Below are 21,616 nucleotides of genomic sequence, written 5' to 3' on the forward strand. Positions count from 1 at the left end.
GGAGCACCGCTCACCCACACAGGACCCTGGTGATCTGCAGTGTGGGACGGTGGCTGGGTCACTGGCACGGTGTGGCAGCCCTGTCCCTTCCTGTCCCAGCCCACTCCCAGGGACCGTCCCTGACTCACGGCCTGGACCCTAATTGCTATTTACACTGTAGCATGGAGTTCGCTGAACTGGGCTAGGAAGGTGGTGGCACTGGTCCCAGCGGGACAGGAGCAGGGCTGGCAGCACCAGGGATGCCAGGGAAAGGGCTGGGGGCTGCCAGGTCGCTCGGCCCTGGCTGGAGGCAGCTCCTAGGCTGGGGCAGAGGATGGGTCCAGCAGAGCAGCAGCTCAAGGAATGGGAAAACTCAATGGAAACCACCACTGGTGCTCCAGGAGCTCAGGCCTCAGTGTTGAGCAGGCTCAGGAAGACGAACCAGCAGCAGAGACAGAGGGATGGAAGCTTCCTCCTGTGCCTGTCCCCACTGGCCTTGGCTACCAGAGACAGGGGGAACAGGTCTGTCAAGGCAGCCTCCTACAGCAAGGCTGCTGCTGCTGACTAATGCTGGGTGGGGAGACTCCCATGCAACAGCTCACTTCCTTTAGGTCCTACCACAAACAACGGCCACCCCAAAGCCGTAGCTCTAGCAATGCCCGCGGGTGCTGCTCATCCAGCACGGGGGGCCCTGGGAGCTGGAAGTCCCAGGACAGCAGCTCGGACCCCCACAGGAGCCAGCCAGCAGCATCCCAGCACAGAGAGCTCTCACCTCTGCCCCAGCAGGGAGCAGACACGGGGAGCCAGGCTTCACCCACACCCCCAGGAGAGGGATCCCCCTGCCCGCTGTGGCCCTGCTGCCATTGGGGAAGGGCAGGTTGGGTAAATCCAACCCCTCCGCCAGACCTCTGCCCTGGGTGGGAGAACCTCAGCCCAAGGATGATGCCAGAGGCAGATCATTTTGCTGGTTCCTTTATTCAGACACAGCTCACAGGGAAGGGGGAGGCAGGGAGCCAGGCTTACGACCAGGTTTCAGACTGGAAGCGCTGGGTCTGTTCCAGGGCTGTTAAATACTTCTCTGCTTCGGAGGGCGACAGGCCACCTTCCAGCTGCAACACTGACTGCAAGGCTTCAGCCACCGCCGCTGGCATCTGCTTGGCATTCCTGGAAGAGAGAGCAGGTGATGTGATGGAGGGCAAGCAGGAAAACCCGGGGCACATCCACATTCCCTGTGCTCCAGTGAGGCAGCAAGTCCCCGCAGCTGGCCCCACTGGCCCCCAGCACAAGCCTGGCCACATGGGCTGACACTGAGCTGGGCTGGTGGGAACCTGCCTCACCCTGCAACACGGGCTCCCTGGCACAGAATAAATGACAGGCTTCAGGAGGCAGCTGGTACCGCTCCCTAGAAAGCGGCGCCGTTATCCATGCAGGGCTTTTAAGCACTGGCACTCGCAAGCAAGGATGTGGCCTCGGTACCTAGTCCCTGGCTGAGGAGCATCACAGCTGAGTGCCCTCAGCCCTGGACCCTGTACCATTTCATTTCCCATCAGCATCATTAGAGGGGCACAGGGAACAGGCATGAGTTATAATTTATTAGCACGAGGTCAGGAAATGATCCTTTCATCTCAGGGGAGACACTCAATGCAAAACGTGTCTGATTGTGAGCTGGGCAGGATGACTGCTGCAGAGGAGACTGAACACAGCCACTTCAGTCCACCCACTGTCTCCTTGCAATAAATCTAAAATGATTGTTTTGATGGTGACAATTGTAATGAAAGTCAGTTCTAACCTCAAAGTAAGAGAAATGGTGAAGTAAACATGAGCTCCTGTGTAAAAAATACTCAAAGAGGATTCAACGTTTCCAAGTGCAATTATTTCTTATGGGAAATAAGAAATTCAGACTTTTTCCTGGAGAGTTTCATTTGATGAACTGTGCTACTAAAAACATCTAATAAAAAAAAAATTCCCAGACAGCTCCAATTGGCATGAGCATCTGGCACTGCCCTCACTGTTTCTAAAGAACGAGGCAGAATTTTGATTTGCATTTGAAGCTGATTAATGTCCCAAAATACACAGAAAGGAGGTCTTCTGTTTTTGGAAGAGTTGTATTATTTCTGAGTCAGGCATTGATATGCAAGTGCAAGATAATGTAGCCGTGTCTGTGATGGAAAACATGTCAAATATCTATCTCCTGCAGAAGCAAGAGACTCTCAACATGTTGGCCCCTGGGCTAGATAAGCAAGGCACAGTTAGTGAGAAGATATAGCCCTGGCTCCCAGCTGCCTGGCCGGGGCTGAGAGCCACCCCTGTGCCAGGGACGGACCATGGGACAATGACTGGCCATGGAGGTAGGTCTCAGAAAAACCCTGACGTCCAAAACACCAGCACCCATCTTCATGGCCCCCTCAAAATCCTGCAATGGTGGGAGATATGCAAGCTCTGCTCTTTCCAAGGCATACAACTTGAGGGAGGACATCAAACCCGAGCCCCACGTCTGTGGGTAGGAATCACCACTTTGGGGTGAGGGTCCCAGGAAGCCCTGCGGTGCGGGGAGGCACAATGGGAGAGGCGGCAGTGCCAGCACAGGAGTGATGGGGTGGCCAGCAGCCTGGCCCACGCTTCCTGGGTAGTCAGCAAAATTCTCCTTCTCCCGGGAATGCAGCGAGGCTGGTCGCGCTCTGCAAGGCACCGGGAAGTTCCTGCTCTCGTGAGGACAGGCAGGAAAAGAGCCTCCTGCAATTGCTGCTTGTGTCGACAGCAAGGCACAGGAGCAGGGCTTGTGCTGTGCTTTCTAGGTCACAGGGTTTGCAGGACAAACACCACCGCTTCCCTCTCATCAGCTCAAGGAGCCCATTGCATTTCACAACACTCGCCCCGGGCAGCAGGCGAGCAGCCTCCTCCCTGCCATACAGGCAGCAACAAGGGCAGGTGGGTGAAGGGGTTTGCCCTGGAAAAGAGTCACAGAGCTAGGAACAGAGCCGCACATGCTCTGCCTCCAAATGCTCCCAACCCCCGGTTTTTGGACACCACTTGGAGATTTCCAACCAGCCCAGGCTCAGCAGCTGGCAAATGGCTGAGCTGTCACAGGAGGCAAGCCACGGTGCAACGCGGCCCATCCCTGCCCCTGGGAGGCAGTCTGGGGTGCAAAGAGCCAGCCAGGATGTGCCAAAGGTCCCAGAAGCTACTGCTTCAGAAGCCTCCTGCCCACCCGAGCAGCTGCAGGACCTGCACAAGTTTTTTTTGGCGCAGTTTGAACAAGCCCCGCTGGAGGAGAGACATGTGAAGAGAGGCTCTCCCACACATGGACTTGCCATGGGTCAGAGGCCAGGCAGCCCCTGCTGGGAGGTGACACCAGCCACAGGCACTGGCAGGTGTAGGGACGGGCTCACGGGGTCAGCTGAAGCAGCTTTACCATGGTGCCAGCTCTGCCCCTCCTAACTGGAGTGCAGGGTAGGTGAGAAATGGCCCTCTCAGCCCAGGGCTTGCCAAGCGGGATGCAAAGGGAGGAGGAACCATGCAGGCAGTCCCTCTGCAGCAGCCACTGTAGGCCCCTAAGACATGCTGGGGTGCAAGCACTGCTCTGGAGGCTGAGCAGTGGAAAAGCCTCCAGGGAGCTGGAGAAGCAACCATATGTGACCCTATTCCCCTGGTCCCTGTAGGGAGACCTCACTCACCCAGCCAGGTAGACGTGAGCACTCCTGCTGGTCAGCAGCTCCCACACCAGCCTTCGGTTCTCCTGGATGCGGTGCTGAACGTACACCTTCTCCTCCTGCAGGGAAACACAGCGCTGAGCCTGCCAGTAGCCCCAGCACCCATATGGCCCTTGGGATTTCTCCCAGGGGCTGCTCACAAGAGCTCAAAGAAGTACAGCCCCTTTGGAGAGTGGGGGGCACCGGGAGCTTGGCAAAGCAGTTGGACCAACTCTTGCACAGGGAAGGGGAATCCCACACCCACACCGCTGCAATCAGGCAGGTCAGTGGGAGGCGGGTGCAGAAGCTTCAGTGGGGAGAGCCCCCCCGAACAGCCCCCAGACTCCTTGGCTGCTCCCCGCCTGCTGCCAGCTCCGGAGAACAGCCAAGGGTGCAGAGCCCTGAGCCAGGGTACCCCCCGAGGGCTCCCTCCTCTCCCTGCACGGGCAGAGGAGGCTCCACGGCCCCTTGTGCCAGGGCTGCTGCTGGGCAGAGACCCTTTCTCGTACCGTTGGTTGCTGGTGCCTGCCCTGTCACCAGCTGAAGGACTGCGACAGAACAAAAGGGCAGGAAGCCAGGAGGGATGGCATCGGTCCCACTCCCTGCCCCTCCGCTGCGCTTAGGCACTGGGTACGGCTGGCGTTTGGCACAGTCCAGACCAGCTGAGCAGAGCTTCCAAAGGGTTAAGCCGCAAGACTTCGAGCGTCCTGCCTACAGCCCTGGCGCCTGCCCAAGAGGAACTCCACGGCCAACGTGCTTGAATTCACTGCTGGCCCAGACAGCTCCTCCGTGACAAAGGTGACACTGTGATGCAGGCCAGGCCCTCTGCTGCATGTCCCACCACGCCAGGCTCTGCAAAGGGGTGAGGCGAGCTGCAGACGCAGCCTCCTCCCCGCGTCGCCCCACCTCCCATCCAGCCCCACGGGCAACAAGGCTCTTGCTGCATCCCAGGCTCCCGCTGCCCGCAGTCTGGAGGTGCGCGTGGGAACGCCCCGCACAGCCCTCGGCGCTGGCTGTCACCGGGGCTGTCACCCTACAGCCAGCTGGTCCCACGGGGCCCCAGCAGTCCCACCGCACAGAGGCAGGTCACCCCTGGGCACAGCTCCACAGCCCCAGCCCCGCCGTGTGAGTTGCGGGAGGTAAGCAAGCCTGTTGCAAACACCGACACAGCCAGCCAGTAGCTCAGCTTCAGCGTAATTAACGTTAATCAGCTAAGTGCTGACAGAGGCTCGACCAGCAAGGCCAGGGCTCTGAGCAGGTCATTTAAGGACCTGAAGCTACCTGGAAACCAGAGCACCCAAGTGACAAACTCAGGTCACGACGTCTCGGCTCAACCCCAGGGCATCCTGCTGAGAATTAGCGACAGGCGCATTAGGCAGGGATCAGTCCGCTCTGCAGGGCAGACGTGCTGTGACAGAAGGTCACTGCAGAGGGCACCTTAGAGAGAAGAGGGAAATCCTTCTCAGTTGTGGAGCATCCCAGCTCAAAGAGACTGCCAGGCTCTTTGAAAACACATTTCTGACAAGTTAACATCTGCTAGGACTCCGGGCACAACGTCCTGATGCAGCACATCCCACCTGGCTCTGCTGCCACTCGCCTCCCTGTGAAAAAAACTGCAAGGACGCGGCAGAAGACCCTTATGACAACCTGCTTTGTTCCATGAAGTCAGCAAAGCGGAGAGGCTGGGAGGCACACGCTGAAGCCAGTCCTGTCCCTACAGAGCCTGGAGGGCAGGAGGAGGCTCTGGGGCTGCTCTCCAGATTTGGGGAGCTACACATTTCCCCTCCACTGTGTGAGCCATCAGTAAAAAGTCAGAGTAGCCATCCAAAAAAACCTCTGCAGAGCTGCTCCTCTTAATCAAAGGCTTGGAAAGCCTTCACAGAGCATTCAACTCGTGCTTTACAAGTGACCAGATGAAAGATGCTGGCTTAACGTCAGTGCATACACACAGCCAGGAGAAAAGGACTGGTGCAGCTGAGCTACCCAGGAATACCAATCCTCACTGACCCTTTTTATCAGATCTCTATTTCAAAGCCAGGCTGAGCTTTTGATGCCGTCAAGGGACTGGGCAACGCAGTCAGAGTCCCAGCTCGCCAAGCCACTCCTGCAACTTAAAAAAAACCAACTCTGCAGCCCAGAGAGGGGCTGAGGAAGAGCTGCCCACCAAGGACACTGCCTGGGAAATTCGGGAGCAGAATGAAGGGCTGAGGAGCGGGGTGCTCTTCCCTCTGGGAAGCCTCCGCCTCTGCAGCTGAGGCTCTGGGGAGGTGGCACGGAGGTACCATGAAATAGGGCAGGAGGCCAAAGCTCCTCAGCTTCAGCCGGTGATCAGAGCGACACAGTGGGGAGGGTGGCATTCAACCAAGAAAGGTTATTGCCTGGTGACCCCTCTGAGGGGCCTGGGAGCCTTTTATCACTCACGTGGTCCAGCCAAACAAAGCTGGCTAACACCTTATCTGCTCGGCACTTGCCAGCCCCGTCCTAGTGACCTTTCCAGCTCAGCTCAGCCAGTCGTGTCCCAGCCAGGCAGCAGCACTGTGCTGCCAGTGGCAATCCTGGCCAGCACCCAGGTGATGCAGGGGAGCGAGGTGACCACTGTGCCACCCCACCAGGCCCTTCACAGACCATGCCAACAGGCATAGGGGCCAGAAACACCAGCAGGCCCTCATCAGTGTTGCCTGAGATGCTTCTCTCCTCCTCCAAGAACTAACCTGGTCCCTGGAGAAGGCCGTGAAGAGTGTCAGGAAGCCCTTTGTCACCAGCTCTTCCCACTCTGCCTGGCAGTAGAAGTCCTTGGATTTCTGGCGGCAGCCAAAGAACAAGCAGTTCCCTGCAGAGAGCAGACCATGAGGGCTGGGTGGAACAAACACCCTGCAATGGCTGGGGGCAATTGGCACCCACAAAACTCAGGAGTTGTGTGAGCCTGACTGCGGGTGACCTGTGGCAACCAGAGGTCCCCGTGTGCTGGGAACGCAGGAGGTGCGGGGCGGGTAGGGCAGGGAGAGCCCCAGGTGCTGTTTCCCTCCACCAGCCCCTTTGCAGCTTCCTGCGGAGACCCACAGCTGAGCCAGGGCAACGAGGATGGAACAAGGACAGAGGCACAGCTCCTTGCAAAGCAGAATACGAACTCAGCAACCCAGCTCCACTCACAGGGAGATGACAGTGAGCCGCCGCAGAGCCCTGCCCTGCCTCACGGGGCAGCCTGGCAGCACAGCCTGTGAATAATCACACAGGCTGCACACACCAAGCTCTGGTGCTGAGCTCCCCCAGAGCCCAGCTTGCTTCCACCCAACCACAGCGACGCTGGGGCCTGTCCAAACCCTCCAGAGCCCCCAGTCCTTCCTTCCCCTGTGCTGAACACAGACCTGCCTGCAGCAAGGGGCACCCTGAGTCCCTCTAGTGACTGCCCCTCACCTTTCCATCCTTGTGCCACCCGCTCCTGTATTGCTGCTCTGAAAGGCGCCACCCCTGTGCCAGGGCCAATCATGATCACAGGGGTGTCAGGGTCAGCTGGGAACTTCATTCCTCCTTTCTTCACCCAAAGAGGGACTCGGACTTCACCTGCCAAACAAACACACAGACTAGCATCACTCCACACCTCTGCACCCACAACACCGGACCCAGCATCCAGCCCTTCCACAGTGCTCCAGAGATCCATCCCGTGCCTGGCTGACCACCACCCAGCATCGTGGTGCCAAAAGCACAGCGTGTGTGTGTGTGTGTGTGAAAAGCCCTTCAGCTGTCTCAGGACTGTATCTGCAAGGACTTGAGCCAACCCCAGAACAAGGCAAGAAGCCCCCAGCACAAGGGCAGTGGGCCAGCCTCCTCACACAGCTGGTGCCTGGATAAAGACAGCAGTGGAAATCTCTACCTGGCTGCCCTGTAAAGGAGGGCAAGGCCTGCCTCCTCTAGGAGCCAAAGGAGAAGTGTGAAGATCCCCATCCTGTCCTGGAGTCAGAGCAATCCCCCACCATCCTGCAGCAAGGAGAACTTGTAAGCTTGTCACAGTTGCATGGGGACCCAGCTGGAGAGGTTTTGTGGTTACAGCAGAAGAGCAGCACACACAAGCCTCGCAGGACAGGATGGCTATGCTCATACGAAGGACAATCCTTCCAAGAGCTGATGTAATGAGGCTGGAGATGTCCAGCAGTCAGAGGAATATGAGCTCCAGGATGCCAGGAGCAGCCCCCTGTGGGGACAGTGGGGCATGTTGGCACTGGGAGCAGGAGGGTTGAATGACAGAGAAAATGAGGAGCTCACAGTGCTCAGGGCAAGTTAGGGGAGCACACCATGCTCTGAGAGGATGGGAGCAGCAAAGAAGGGCAGCTACCACGCATTCAGCCTGTTCTCCTGGCAGTGGTGTTCCACCAAAGGTCGAGACAATTCCAGCACGTGGCCAGCACACACCACCACAGTCCCATGGGATGACCACTGTGCTTTGTGGTGAGCACCCAAGGTCCTCACGTCGTCCAAGTAAAGTTACCTTGCTCTGGGTTGAGGGAAGCCAACCAGGTAGAGCAGAGACCATGGCGGGGTTTGCTGAGCCGCGTCTTGTACCGCACTACTGCCACGAGGATCTGGATCCGGTCGGGGTGAGCCTGTGTGCAGACAGAAGCCATGAGAATCGAGATGCCTGGCACGGCTCTGCAGGAAGCACCCAACGCCTCCTCCAGGGACAGAGTCCGTGCCCAGCTCCTGCCGGGGCATCTGCAACGCTCATCCCAGCCTGAAACAGCCATTTGGGCACAGAACAGAGCAATCCTTGCCCAAAACCTTCTCAGCTAGGGAAGGTTTTCCCAGAGCAGCACCGCCATGAGAATGCTCTGTGTAGCTGGCAACAGTGACAGAGACAGTCCAACCCCGGTCCATGCCACCAGTGCTTGGGCTGACGTCTGCCAGGCCCCGAGGCCAGGTCCCACCGCCACCTCCCGGCAGCAGCAGGAGCAGCATTACCCCTTTCCCGCAGCCGGGCGCCTCCCAGCCTCCGTGGCACCACATCCCACAGCTCCCTGTGACCCGCACAGCACAGCTCTGCACTGCGCCAGCCCTAGCGCTTGCAGGGCTGCAGGAGGATGCCCTCATCTGCAGAAGGGTCTTGGGTGGGCTGTGGGTGCTCACAGGGTCGGGGACTACACGTTGAAGGTCTGCGGTGTGCACAGCACCAGCAGTGCCCTGGCGCTCAGCTCAGAGCCCAACATAAGGCCAAGAAGGGCTGAGCTCTTACCAGCATAGAGGAGGCGATGGAGAAGGCACGGGGTCTGATGCGAGGGATGAGGTCCAGCAGGTATTCGGGGGGAACGGCAGATGTCGTGTGAGGGAAATCCCAAAGGGCCTGTAAAGCCACAGAGAGGTGAGACCTGGTGCACCCCATGTCTGCTTTTTGGGGGCAGCAGAAGCTGTCCCATAATGCTGTCCCACACTGCCCTTGGCTGAAGGCATCACACTAGGTATTTCTGAGCACCAATCTCCCTGTCCCACTGCCCTGCCCTCATCCCCAGGCTGCGGCACAGAAACCAAGAGAGCCTTGAGAATTTGGAGCAGGTCTCAGCCTGCTTAATCCAAGGACACTTCAGAAAATGGGTAAAGTAAATTAAATTCCTCAAGAAAGTCAAGAAATTTCCCTTCCATCAACTGCCTCCTCTGCCTTGGGTGCTTTATGCAATGGCACAGCCCTCATGGCCGGGCCTGCTGTACTCGCCAGGCGTACCTCAAGAGTGGTCCTGCGGGGCCGGTTGCAGTAGCTGTACAGCTCCTCCTGGCCCTGCGCAGAGCTGAACTCCTGCAGCTTCTCCCGCTCCAGCTCATTCGTTGAGAAGTAGGACAAGAGCTCGAAGAAGGAGCGCCGCGGCACGCAGGAGATGTCCAGGTAGTGGGTGACCAGGTGCCGGATGGTGCAGGGCTGCGGCAAGAGGGCAGGGAGGGCTGTGCCTGCAAGCGAGGCACGAGGGCGAGCTCAGGGCTAGCTCTGGCACTCCCCAGACATCCAAACAAGGGCAGCCCTGCTGCCTGGGGGCATCCACACACTACACGAAGGTGCTAGCGGAGCTGGCTTTAGCCACCACCTTTGCTGCTCCCCCTGACATGCTCCCACTCCCTCCTGCTCTCCTTAACTTGCTTTGCAAGCACACAGGCTTGCAACAGAGAAAGTCAGTGATGCTGAGCATTCCCTTAATTTTTTTTAGGTGTTTTTGGACATGGCCCTACGTGTACGCATCCCACCTTGCCCACACACCACAGTGGAAATAAACAGCAGTATTCTATGTGCTGGGCCTGTCCTTGTCTCCTCGTTCCCTCCCAAAGGTGTGAGGAGCAGCCTGAATTTCTCTTGGGTTTGCCTGGCAGGCCAAAATCCAGCGCTGAGGGACAGTCAAAGAGATGGAGGGGGGAAGACAGGAAATATGGTCTCGATAGAGCAGTTACTGGCTAAACAGCAGGTGCCTGCTGTAACCTCTGTGGGTGCTGAGAACATCCTCTTGTGCAGCAGCAGGTGGGGTGAAAGGAAGGATGAAAATAGTCCTGACCACTGCTACCTAAAAAAGGACCACAGAATTGCTCTGCAAAATCCGACATCTGATCAATCAAGCCAAACTGACAGCAATGTGTTTTACAGCTTGACAGATTCCTGAAAGGATGGGGATGCTCACATGCTGATCTGCAGGTGCATGAGTCAGGATCTTCATGAGAGGCAGATCCCTGCAGGTGGACTGAAATGCCAGGGATCGATGCTGGGACAGATCGGGAACAAGAGTACTCAGAGATGGTGGGGATGGAGCTGTGGCAACCTGGAGACAGAGCAGCTCTTCCCTATCACAGTGGCTTGGACACTTCCTGGGCCACAGAAGCCCATCAGAGGGTCCTCACAGCACTGTCTAGCTTCAGCTGGCAGCAAGCAGAGGGGCTGGCAACGGCTCTGCATCCTTTGAAAGGTCCACAACTTCTCCTTTCCTGGAGAAGACCACACCAGGAAGGTTGTAGAGGAGGATATCAAAGGATTCATGTGCTCTCCCTGTATGGGCAAAAAGAGTGTGATGCTGAAGATGTCTGTGTTCCTTCACTCCCAGAGGCAATCAGGAAAGAAGGGAACAAATGAAAGCACAGGTCAGAGCCTCATAAAGGCCTGAGGCACAGGAAGGTCTTGGGGTGAGTTTTCCAGGAGATCTCAAAGTTACTTCCTGTCATCTTCAATTCCTTGTGATCTCTGGGGGATCCTGTTTTGCTGTCAGTGTGGACTGTGCTCTGCCCAGGGAGGAGCTGGGCACTCCAGAGAGAGAACAGAAAAGGAGAGAAAAGAAAACTCTCCCAGTGCCATGCAGACTGCAGAGCCACGTCAGTGCCTGGCAAGGGGCTGTGGATGCCTGCAGGGATTCTTTCTGGTTGTTGGTGCCAATCTATGGCTGCTGAAGCACCTGCATTAGGATCCTGGGGTGCAGGCAAAGCAGGGGGACCTGCACACCCCAGCAAGGAATCAGAGATGGATGGGGGCAGAACTGCGAGCAATCTGATTTGGGTCTTGGGCTGGGGAGCGTGTAGGATCCTTCACACTCTGGGCTGGCAAAGACAAAATGCACGGGTGCAGCCCGGGCACCACTGGGCCCCTCTCTACGTTAGCCCTAATATGGGAACCCCATGCACGGAGAGCTGGGAGGGAAGGCGAGCCCCAGCACTGCAAGGCAGGCAGATGTCCTGTACCCATCAGCCCCTCCCAGCTCCCTATTTACTGGGTCTGAAGCAAAGGAAAAGCAGAGCTCCAGGCTCAGTGGGCTGCCCTGTCCCAGCAGAGAGGGAAAGGAGCAGCCAGCAGGACCTACCAGGCTCCGTGGGCTTCAGCAAGAAGCTTCTGTCTGGATCCAGGCGCAGGAGCTGGCAGAACTGCTGCACGTCTTCGGGGCAGTTCTGAGGCTGGATCATCACCACGTCTCCTGCGCTGAACCTGCAGATGCAGCAGGACCTGCTGAGCACAGCTAAGGGGCAGGCCTGCAGGCACAGCACCACCACCCCAACCAGCACCCACACCAGGGGAGAGGCCACAACTCAGCCAAATTCTCAGTGCCGCTAACATCGTGCTCCCTAACCTGACAAGGCAAAGAGCTGGTCCACGAGCAGAACCCACACTGCCACACATCCCTCCACACCCTGACTTTGTCATGGAATGGTACAGTACAGCCAGGACCACACTTGTGGGAAACAAGCTGCAGTCTCAGGTGTTACTGAAGAAGGGGAGAGGAAGAAAAAGAAAGGTTATGGGACACCTGATCCTGCACAGAAAAGTTTGGGGGAGTCAGAACAATGCTCACGTGATCCCTGATCCCGCAATATCGAACTCAATGAGCCGGACATCCTGGAAATGGGATTCTGCCGTGACACGCTGGTTGGACACCATCCGGGCAGCAAAGGGATGTAGCTCAGAGGGAACAGCCCTGGGTGCTGTCGGCTGGAGCAGGCCACCATCAGGGTGCATGGAGTCCTCAGCCAGGTAGTGCAGGGTGTATTTTGGGGGCAGGCTGTGGGAACGAGAGCAATGCAGTCAGTGCAGTTACCTCCATGTCACAGCTTTTCTGTTACCTTAGCTCTAGAAGCTGGAGGTAGGAGAGGCCCTGAAGTCTCCCAAAATACTCAACACCCTTTGTTCCTGTACCTTGGAGCTGGTTTGTGAAAAGGGATCACAACGCAGCCAGTCTGCCAGGAGGAGATCCCAAAGGCGGCGGAGCAAGCAAAGCAAGGCTGGCCAGCCAAGGGCAGAAGGGCATTGGGACAGTGAAATGGGCAGAACCCTGCCAGGGCAGCTGATAAACCAATATACACAGCCAGGGGACAAGAGGACATCCCATCTAGTGGGAGAAGAGACCACCCACGGCCCAAGTACAAGGAATGCTTGGGACACTGGGAGCTGTGCAGGGAGGCTTCCTGATCAAAGCAGGGCATGTGTCCACCCCAGAGAACAGCCATAGAAGCCATTTCGTGCCAGCCAGTCCCAGCAGCCCTCTGCACTTACCGTACATCAGGACTGATAATCTCAAGGCCAGGAGGGAGAGGATACAAGGCGAGGATCTTGTCCCATAAGGCCAGGAGCCAAGGATCAATCACTGCATCTGGCCTGCAAGGGGGAGATTCAGACTGCAGCAGAGCTGTGACTCTGTCACCATCCTTTCAGGCTCCAGAGATGCTATACCAGCAGAGTGCACTGCTGCCACTGCAGAGGGATGCTGCAGTGCCACGAACAACTGTGGTTTTGCTGTCTTGGTGGGCCTGATGCTGCCTCTGCACCCGGACTATGCTGGGCCGGCCCTGGGACACCACCTCTGTTGTCCTTTTGCAGCACAGCCGGTTACTCCTTGCAGTTCTGCAAGACCTTGGCACGTGCTGGGGGTCGCAGGACATCTCAGTGAAGCAAATCAACCCAGCCCTAGCACAGGAGAGGTCTGAGCGGAGACCACCATGCTCACACAGGGCAGGAAGAGGCCACTGGCCACATCTGGAGTGCAGGAGTAGAGCATACGCAGCCCTGCCATCAGCCCAAGGACAAAATCGTAGTGCAATTCAGGGCCTCCCCTCCTGCCACCCCTCCACCGGGCACTTACCCCAAGTCATGCTGGTCGTCTCCCAGTGCCACTGGCAGCAGGGGATTGCCCCCAAGCTGTAGTACCCGTTTGTGCAGCTTCTTGGCAACAAAATTAAACCTAGGCAGAGAATAATCACAGCCGTGGAGGGCAGGGCTCCTCCAACAGGACACACAAGCCAGCACACGCTGCTGGGGCTACCAGAGCAGCACAGGGGCAGGTCCAGCCCGACCCAGCACACACACCCATGCCCAGCCCGTAGCTCTGCTGTGGGACAGCTCAGAGAAGCTGCTGTTACCACTCTCAGGGCCACACGAGATGTGCCCAGCCCAGGGACTCAAAGAGACTCCCCTCCTGTCCCACTGCAGCTCTGCTGGGGACATGGGAACAACCTTCTGGGAGAGAACTGAGATCAGTAGGGCTGGCTGCCACCTAAAATTATGTTTGATGCCTCCTGTTAGCCTTGTCCACTGACATTTCTGTGGTGTAGGCTTTCCTGTAATTCAGAAAAGAGCATGTCTGTAAAAATTGACTGGGAGACAACGTCTGAGACGCTGCAAAGCATCTGCTTGAGAAGGCCAGGAGGAAAGAAATGGGCAGAAGCCCAGTTCTTGGGGGTTAGGAGGCACATCGGGCTAGTAGGGCAAGGATTTTGAAGGCTGGTAGGAATTACGTTTTGTCCGAGCTGCTGCTCTAGAGCCACGTTCTGCCTCTGTTTGCCCCCTCAATTCCCCAACCACCGTCTCATCCGAGCCACAAGGAGCACCAGAGCTACTTACTTGGGATAGGAGGAATCACCAAGGCCCAGCACGGCGTAGTCCATTTGGCAGAGGGAAGAGGGTGGCAGGTTCTTCCGGAACAGAAACCTCCAGAACACCTACGAAGGACAGGGCCAGGAGTCACATTGCTGTGCACGGATGCCTACTCTGGCTGCTGGCTCCCCCCTCGCACACCCTGCTGAAATCTCACCAGCTCATGCCCCATCAGTAACAGCAGAAGTTTCTCAGCCCCATACAAGATTGGCAGTAGGGGACTACCACTGAAGACAAGCCCCAAAAGGCTGATCTGAGTGAGCAAACATCCATTTCACACCATCCTGCAGGATGACACGTGCTGCCCCAAAACACCCCCTTCCAAAAAAAAACAAACAAAAATCCACCACTCAAGTTGCTCCAAGGGATAAATCAGGTCACAGGCCGGGTACATAAAAGCCATATGCACAGAACAGGTCCTACCTTCATGTTGTCAGGTGGGTCACCCTGGCCAGTGGTTGCACACACAAATACCACCAACAGCTCATTGATGAGGTTCGCCTGCAGGCACAAACAAGCATGAGAAAGCACCTTCAGGCCAGCAGACTACAAAGGTATGCCCCAGCTGTCTGGACCCAGCTGCTCTCATTGCATCGAGCTCGAGGACAGATCCCATTTAGCTCAGAACTCACAACCCTGTCTGACACAGCCTCCTCTACAGGCACTGCAGCATCTGCTGCCCCCAGCATCAGCTCCTTGGTGCTCCCTGCCTTGCAGGAACACAGGACATGGCTGATCATCTGCCAGCTAACACTGCCTCTATCCCAAGAGCCATTGCTCAGTTTTCACATTTTCAGCTGAATTAAGCATAAGCTGCCCTCAGAAAGGGTAAAGAGCTGGGATGTGGTGAAACACAGGAGGTCATAGCACGGGTGGAGGATGCCTGAGCCCCAGAAATGGGTTTGCTGGAGATGAAGGAAGACCAGAACTGCCCGGAGCAGCCCTCCACATGGCCACTCACCACGTCATAGCTGTCCAGTGCCTCCACTCGGCACTGGAAGTGCCGGCGCTTGGCTTCTCTGCCTATTCTCTCAGCTGTATCTTGAGCTGTCCCAGTTTGGCTGCCATAAAGAACGAGGAGTCTCCGCTCTGCCATCTGCAAGAGACAAAACCAGAGAAATCACCAGGAGCCGAGGCAGAGTCGGACCTGCTCGGGGCTGGGCGTCACACCAACACCCTACGCAGGCTTCAAAGGAGCGCTGGCAGCTCTGGGTTCAGGTGAGATTTGAGGGCTCGATGCTGCAAGCAGCAAGCAGGGGGACAGCTGAACAGCTTGGTGCCAGTGGCACGATTCAAGGCACCTGGGCTCTCCTTCCAACCTGATCTAGCGGGTGGCATCCCTGCCCACGGCAGGCGGTTGGAACCAGCCGACCTTTAAGGTCCCTTCCAACCCAAGCGGTTCAATGACGCTGATTCCAGCCGGGGCAGCGCTGGGCGACTGACACCCGTTTGGCCCCGTTCGCCGCAGCACCACGGGCTCTGCTGCGCTCCCCGCCCCGCCACCGAGACTAAAGGCAGGGTCCGGGGACACCGAATCGCGCTCAGGCTCCGTCTAACCGCCCTGAGCCCTGCGCTCAGCACCCCCCCGGCACCAGCCGTGCCCCGCTGCCGATGGCAGCACGGCCCCCCCGGGTGCCGCGAGCACCCCGACCCACCGCCAGCTGCGCCCGAAGCCCCGCGGCAGGACGGGGGCGCTGCCACCCGCGCGGGCCCCGAGCAATCGCCCCCCGCGCAGGGAAGCCTCGTCCCGGCCCGACCCCCCGGCCCTGCCCGCGGAGCCCCGCGGAGCCCCGGCGCCACCCCGGGCCCGGCCGCGGCCCCACCGCCCGCCGCTTCCGCCGCCGTCATCGCGCGGCGCCGCCGCAGCTCCGGGCCCCGCGGGGCGGCGGAGGGACGGGGCGGGGCGGCCGGGAGCGGGCCCTGCCGGTGCGCCCTGAGCGGCGGCCCCTGAGCGCCGGGCCGGGGCCGGGGCCGGGGCCGGGACGATGCTGTTCTCCCTGCGGGAGCTGGTGCAGTGGCTGGGCTTCGCCACCTTCGAGATCTTCCTGCACGGCCTGGCCCTGCTGGTCTTCTCCGTGCTCCTGGTCCTCAAGGTGGACAGCGAGGCCTCGGCGCTCTCCTGGTGGGTCGTCTTCGTGCCCTTCTTCGCCGCCGACGGCCTCAGCACCTACTTCACCGCCATCGTCTCGGTGCGGCTCTTCCAGGACGGCGAGAAGCGGCTGGCCGTGCTGCGGCTCTTCTGGATCCTCACCATCCTCAGCCTCAAGTTCGTCTTCGAGATGCTGCTGTGCCAGAAGCTGGTGGAGCACACGCGGGAGCTGTGGTACGGGCTCATCATGTCGCCCGTCTTCATCCTCCTCCAGCTGCTCATGATCCGGGCCTGCCGCGTGAACTGAGCCCGCGGCCCCGCGGCAGCCCTGGCTGGCACACCCGGCTCTGCGGGGACCCCAGCGCCGTTCGGGGGCTTTCCCCCATCCTGGGTTCCGGACGGAGGTTTTGGGCGCAGGTGCGGCGCTGCGAGAGGCAGGGCTTGCGGCAGCGCGCTGTCACCTCGTACATAGCTTTGTGCGTATCTTTCTTCAGGAGATCCTTTTGCAGCATCGTTACTTCAGGTTCACTTAGTCCTTGGTGTTACTCTTAAAATATCGCAATGTGCAGGCACTGTCTGGTATGCCGGTTATTTTATTTTAAAATAAAAGTGCATGGAAGGATTGGTTTTATTTATAATATTATTTTTTACTAGAAAGCGTTTGTACCTAAAACTGGTGCCGGGAGAACAGGAGTCCCGTGGAGGCCGGTTGTTTGCTGTAGGCACCTCGCACACCTCAGGCTGCTGCTGGCCAGAAGCACCGTAGCTGCTGCGTCGCCTGCGCCACCCTGTCCGAGACCACGATCGTATCGATCTGTTGTCACCAACAGCAACGCTCATTTACTTCCAACTTCCCCCTGAGTGGTACTTCATGCCTTCAGTGTACTGACGAGATTTTATGGGGCTGTGCTCTGAGCCAGAGAGAACTGATGTGTGTGTTTTTGAACAGAAATGTAATTTTTTTTTCTTTGTAATGCAGATCCATTTCCTACATAAAGCTATGGGGGTACTGGGAGGGCAAGGCACGGGGTAGCTCAGCCAGATGTACAGATCGATGTGTTAAATGTCCATGTTGTGGGGAGCTCCCAGCACCAAAGACTCTGTGTCACCTGTCACAGTGGCACAGCCACCACGAGGGTGCTGAGAACCTGGGTCTGCCGCTGACCTATCTGTGAGACGTTGCATGTTGCTTTGGTGCCCAGACGACTGTTCTCCTTTGGAGAATGAATTGTCAAGCCCTCTGTAATGCCGGTGGCAACAAAACACCTCCAGGGCTTCCCTTTGAGCCTCAGCTGCTCCCTCACCCATCTGTGTCTGCCTCATCCACCCTGCTGGTACCACCCTGTGCTCTCTGCGCTCTCAGGATCTGTTTCATGGAGATAAGGTCTTGAAATGGAAAACTGCTGCATAAAGGGCTCTCAAATTCGGGAGAAGAGGTGGGATGTAGCTGGCAGAGCATGCATTAAAAAGAGCTGAGAATTGCTGCAGAGTGGGACTTCATTGTGATCTTAGAAATTAGGATGCATCTCAGGTTGCATAAAAGAGACTTTTCCAGATTCATACCTGGGTTCTAGAAAATCTATAATTACCTAGCCTGTTGTGTAACTTCTGTTTGCTTTTAGATTTCAGAGGCATGCAGGAAAGAAACGACCAATTTCCTTTTTTTTTTTTTTTTGGTGTGCTGATTGGATAAGCTTGCGGTGTGAGTTCAGAGCAGATCTCACAGGATATTCCACATCACCTTCCCTTTTGAAAAAGCTTTCTTTAGCAAGGTGCCTGATGCTTTATCCTGCAAAAAGTTCATTACAAATTCTGAGGCCTGCACAAGGAGCGCACAAAACATTACTGTGTTGATTAAGGGCATGAGCTGAAGGCTTCAAGGAGAGAATTTGCACAGAATAGGACTTGGAAGAGAGGTCAGTGATAAACAGCCGTTTCTCAGGGGCTGCTCTTGCCTGGGAGTAGGAGTAGGGGGACCTGTGCGCAGTCCCTGTGAGCAGGTGTAGGCACACAGATTGGGAAGCATGGCCCAGGAAAGCAAGTATAAGCAAAGAGCGTAATTTCAAATAATTCATTTTAATAATCCAGTAATTCAGTAAAGCACTAGGAGCTCCCAATGATTCTCTTGCTTTTCAGCCACAGTCACTGGAGATAATAGATAACCGATGTTAGGTAATAGATAATAGATACTGAATCTAGAAAAATACTAGTAAATGTGCTGGAGATGTGAAAAGCCACTTGTCCTCGCGACAATTACTCATTTATGATGAGATTTATGATGACCCCCAGTGACCTGGTGCTCTAGAGCTGCCCAGGGAGGAGGGAGCCTCCTCTCTCTTCCCCATGGCCGGCAGGCTGTCTTGTTCTCAGGACACAAGGAGATGCTTCCCTGTCCTTAGCAGATGAACTCCCCAGGGAAGGTTCGTAAAGAAGAGATCACTATTCATCATTCAGCTTTATCTTAAATGCACTTCTGACTGAAAAGTGTATCAGTTCATTTCCCATTGTTAGCTCTGAGTAGATGGCAAGGAAACTAAGAAGTTAAGGGAAAAAAAAAAAAAACAAAAACCAAACACCAGGCTGGCTCCAAACAAGCCATCTGAGGGCAGCAGAGCTCAAGTGTCTGGGTTCCCCTGAGCTAAAGCACCACTGAGGCGGATGTGAAAAGCCACCTCGTGGAGTTATTGCTGCTGATGTCCCCAGGTCGCAGGTCCTGAGCCACCACAGCAGCGCAGCCCTGCGTGGTCCACCCGGGGCTGCTGAGGACGTGCGGACGAGGCAGCCTAGGCATGCAGCGGTGAGGACAGACGGCACAGGACAGACGGCACCAGCCAGACGCACGGCACGGCTGAGACCGGAGGCTGCGTCTGCACGGCGTGATGAGCAGTTACAGAGCACGCGGGAGTTGTGCCTGTCTGTGCCCACGGGTACCCAGGGTGAGAGAAGGGGGTTGCTGCTGGGTTAAATACGCTGCTGCAGAACCAGGGAAGGAGAAGGAACTGGCCGAACGTACAGAAGGGAGTGGTTAGCGTGGGCTTTGGCTGCTCCTCGCACGTTACTCATGCAGCTGGGCCTGCTGGTGCTGAGCGGGCCCCGGCTGAGCGGGGCCTGGGGCTCCATACCCTGGGGTCCATCCGTCAGGAGAAAACTGCTCCACCATGACTCCCCCGAAAGGGGGGCAGCTCCCCTCAGATCCATCTGCTCCACCAGGGGACTCTCCCCAGGCTGCAGGGGAACTGCTGCTGTGAGCCTGGAGCACCTCCTGCCTCCTGCTGCACTGACCCTGGGGGCTGCAGGGCTGGTGCTCACTCCTCTCTCCCACCTGCTGTAGCACAATGTTGTGGTTTTTGTTTGTTTGTTTGTTTGTTTGTTTTCCCTTCCTTAAATCTGTTCTCCCAGAGGCCCAACCAGTACCACTCGTGGCGTGGCTCTGTCCAGCAGCGGGTCCCTTTTGGAGCCGTCTGGAGCTGGCTCTGATCTGACCTGGGGCAGCTGCTGGGCTCTGCTCGCAGAGGCCACCCCTGCAGCCCCCCACTACCAAACCCTTGCCACGTAAACCCAACGCAGTGACGAAGGCTGTCCCTTCATGCTGATGCTGCCTCATCCAAGCCATCATGGAAAAGCGGTGGGAGAGCCAGTGGCTGGCCCAGCAGGACCCCTCGGCTGACACCAGCTTACCCAGCTGGGCCATGCTGGGGCTTAGCCCCTGGCGTGTGGTGTGACCTGCTCCCCACCAGCCTCCGGTCAGGTGGCACCTGGCTCGATGTCCCCAGTGACTCTCGATGGCCCGTGCTAGGCTGGCATCAGGCTCCAGCACAGGACAGGAGCACCCATTTCGCTCACTCCTTGTAAACCCTTAGGTGGCGCCGGGACTCGAGCACAGGGACCTGGTTCCTCCACTCCTGTGTCACCTTGTGATGTGGTTTTCCAGGGCTCTGTGCCAGCCAGGTGCAGCCACAATGTCCCCAAGCACGCCTCTCGTCCTTTTGCTTGGAGCCAGCCGTGGCTCACTTGTGTCAAGCTATGGCACACCAAGGTCACGTCACCTGGGAGGAAGCAGGCGGCTGCTTCTGGTCCTCTTCCACCTCGTGCCGCTGGGTTCATCCCCACGCTCTGTGTCCCCAAATTGCGGCTGTGCCCACAATGTGACAAGTCACTCTGAGTGCACGGGCCACAGGCACTGCGTCACCTGCACCCACGGGGTCACTCACGTGGGTCTAGGGTGGATGAGGGCCGGGGGTGATGGTGTGAGGGTGGGGGAGCGAGGCTGGGGCAGGCGGTGGCACTGCTGGTGCCTGCTGAAGGGTGCCAAGGGCAAGAGCTGAACAGGATGGAGGCCTTGGTGGGACACGGAGGGGCAGGGAGCAGGAGGAGGCTCTGAGTCAGAAGAGGGCACTCACTGAGTCCCCCTGGGGATGGGTGGCTGCCTTTGGGCTCCCAGGGCTCTCCCAGCTAATTAACCCGAGGAAGGGGCACACCAATAAAGATCAGACAAGTGACTGCATCCCGCGGCCTCGCTGTAACGCTGTGCAGAGGAGCGGGGCAGCTTCCTGGTGCCGACCCGTGGTGGGGCTCACCCAGGCCCGTCAGACCCAAGCTAGCCATGTCACCAGGGCGTGGTGCGTGACACGGGGGATGATGCCACGTCCACCTGCGTGCCTCTGAGCTCACCTGCAAGCAGCTTGTCCTGCATTTTGCACATCCCCCAGCCCTGCTCTCCGAGGCCAGGCGAGCTCCCAGGTACATTTGGGGACACAGGGGTGGCATGGGGCTGAGCCGTGGCGTGTGGGTGCTGCCCTCAGTGGGGGTGCGAGTGCTCCCTGCGTAGTGGGGGGTGGTGGTGGGCTTCACCTGGCAGCCTGGACCAGCCAGTTTGCTTCCCAGGACGTGCTCCTTGCCCTGAGAAGTCACACTCTGCCCAAGTCCTGCAGCAAAACTTCTCAGGGTTTCATGTCCCTGTGGCCAGGGAGATGTGGACTGGCCGTGGAAGCTTCTGGGAGCATTCCCCTGTGAAGTCCTCCTGCATCCAGGGGCAGCCCCTGGCACCTGTCCCTGCCCGGTGCAGGAGCCCTGGCTCGGGGAGGAAGGCTCCTCAGGGCTTGGGCTGACAGGCTCCTTCAGCACGCTGGGATATGCTCTGGCAAAGGTAAGAATCTAACCCCTGGGTTTATTTTTGTTGCCGCAGCCACAAGTCGCTGCCAGCTGGGCTGTTCCCAAAGCAAATGAAGCTCCTGGGTGGAAAGCCCATACTGGGGGGTGCCCCTGGTTTGGTCCTGCAGATGCAGCACCATGCACCTGAGGGTGTGGGGAAGGAGCCCCCAGCAGCCCAGGCACCTCCTGGCCCTGTGGGGGAACCGTGGGAGGGACAGCACCAACCCTGGCTGCCCCCCTCCCTGTGTCCCAGTGCCAGGAGCGTCCTGCTGCAACAGGAGCAGCTCTTGGAGAGACATCTGCATTTGGGGATGACCACATGGGAGGGAGACGTGGCTG

General features: G+C 57.8%; 2 protein-coding genes across 5 annotated transcripts; one reads left to right on the plus strand and one right to left on the minus strand.

The window, feature by feature from the left end:
* Positions 1–935: 935 nt before the first annotated feature.
* On the minus strand, positions 936–15,883 carry NDOR1 (NADPH dependent diflavin oxidoreductase 1). 4 transcript variants are annotated; one of them, XR_013940948.1, is made up of 16 exons: positions 15,693–15,854; positions 14,999–15,133; positions 14,461–14,538; positions 14,005–14,102; positions 13,247–13,345; positions 12,661–12,762; positions 11,963–12,169; positions 11,477–11,598; positions 9,376–9,596; positions 8,893–9,000; positions 8,152–8,266; positions 7,083–7,229; positions 6,380–6,498; positions 4,950–5,105; positions 4,178–4,520; positions 3,654–3,748 (listed from the first exon to the last, which is right to left on the minus strand). XR_013940948.1 is itself a non-coding variant. In XM_080562134.1 (15 exons), exons 2-15 carry the CDS (start codon positions 15,131–15,133, stop codon positions 999–1,001), a joined length of 1,791 nt encoding a protein of 596 aa, XP_080418260.1. In that variant the 5' UTR covers positions 15,861–15,883; the 3' UTR covers positions 936–998. The 4 variants fall into 4 exon arrangements, 2 of the variants coding, with proteins under 2 accessions (XP_080418260.1, XP_080418261.1); XM_080562134.1 differs by lacking the exons at positions 4,178–4,520; positions 4,950–5,105; positions 15,693–15,854 and adding exons at positions 936–1,143; positions 15,861–15,883; XM_080562135.1 differs by lacking the exons at positions 4,178–4,520; positions 4,950–5,105 and adding an exon at positions 936–1,143.
* Positions 15,884–15,901: 18 nt separating this feature from the next.
* Positions 15,902–16,748, plus strand: TMEM203 (transmembrane protein 203). Its single transcript, XM_080562158.1, has one exon. The coding sequence runs from the start codon at positions 16,023–16,025 to the stop codon at positions 16,431–16,433; it is 411 nt and encodes a 136-aa protein (XP_080418284.1). The 5' UTR covers positions 15,902–16,022; the 3' UTR covers positions 16,434–16,748.
* The last annotated feature ends 4,868 nt before the right edge of the window (positions 16,749–21,616 follow it).

The sequence above is a fragment of the Anser brachyrhynchus genome, assembly GCF_964034855.1.
Source record: "Anser brachyrhynchus genome assembly, chromosome: 19".
Taxonomy (NCBI): domain Eukaryota; kingdom Metazoa; phylum Chordata; class Aves; order Anseriformes; family Anatidae; genus Anser; species Anser brachyrhynchus.

Bases quoted from the DNA above. Each gene is read 5' to 3' on its own strand.
- TMEM203 (XM_080562158.1), top strand. From the start codon at position 16,023: ATGCTGTTCTCCCTGCGGGAGCTGGTGCAGTGGCTGGGCTTCGCCACC.
- NDOR1 (XM_080562134.1), bottom strand. From the start codon at position 15,133: ATGGCAGAGCGGAGACTCCTCGTTCTTTATGGCAGCCAAACTGGGACA. The intron at 7,230-8,151 runs GTAACTTTACTT...TTTGTTTGGCAG, and splicing joins TTCCCTCAACCCAGAGCAAG to GTGAAGTCCGAGTCCCTCTT. The intron at 6,499-7,082 runs GTGAGGGGCAGT...TGCTCTCTGCAG, and splicing joins GGTGGCACAAGGATGGAAAG to GGAACTGCTTGTTCTTTGGC.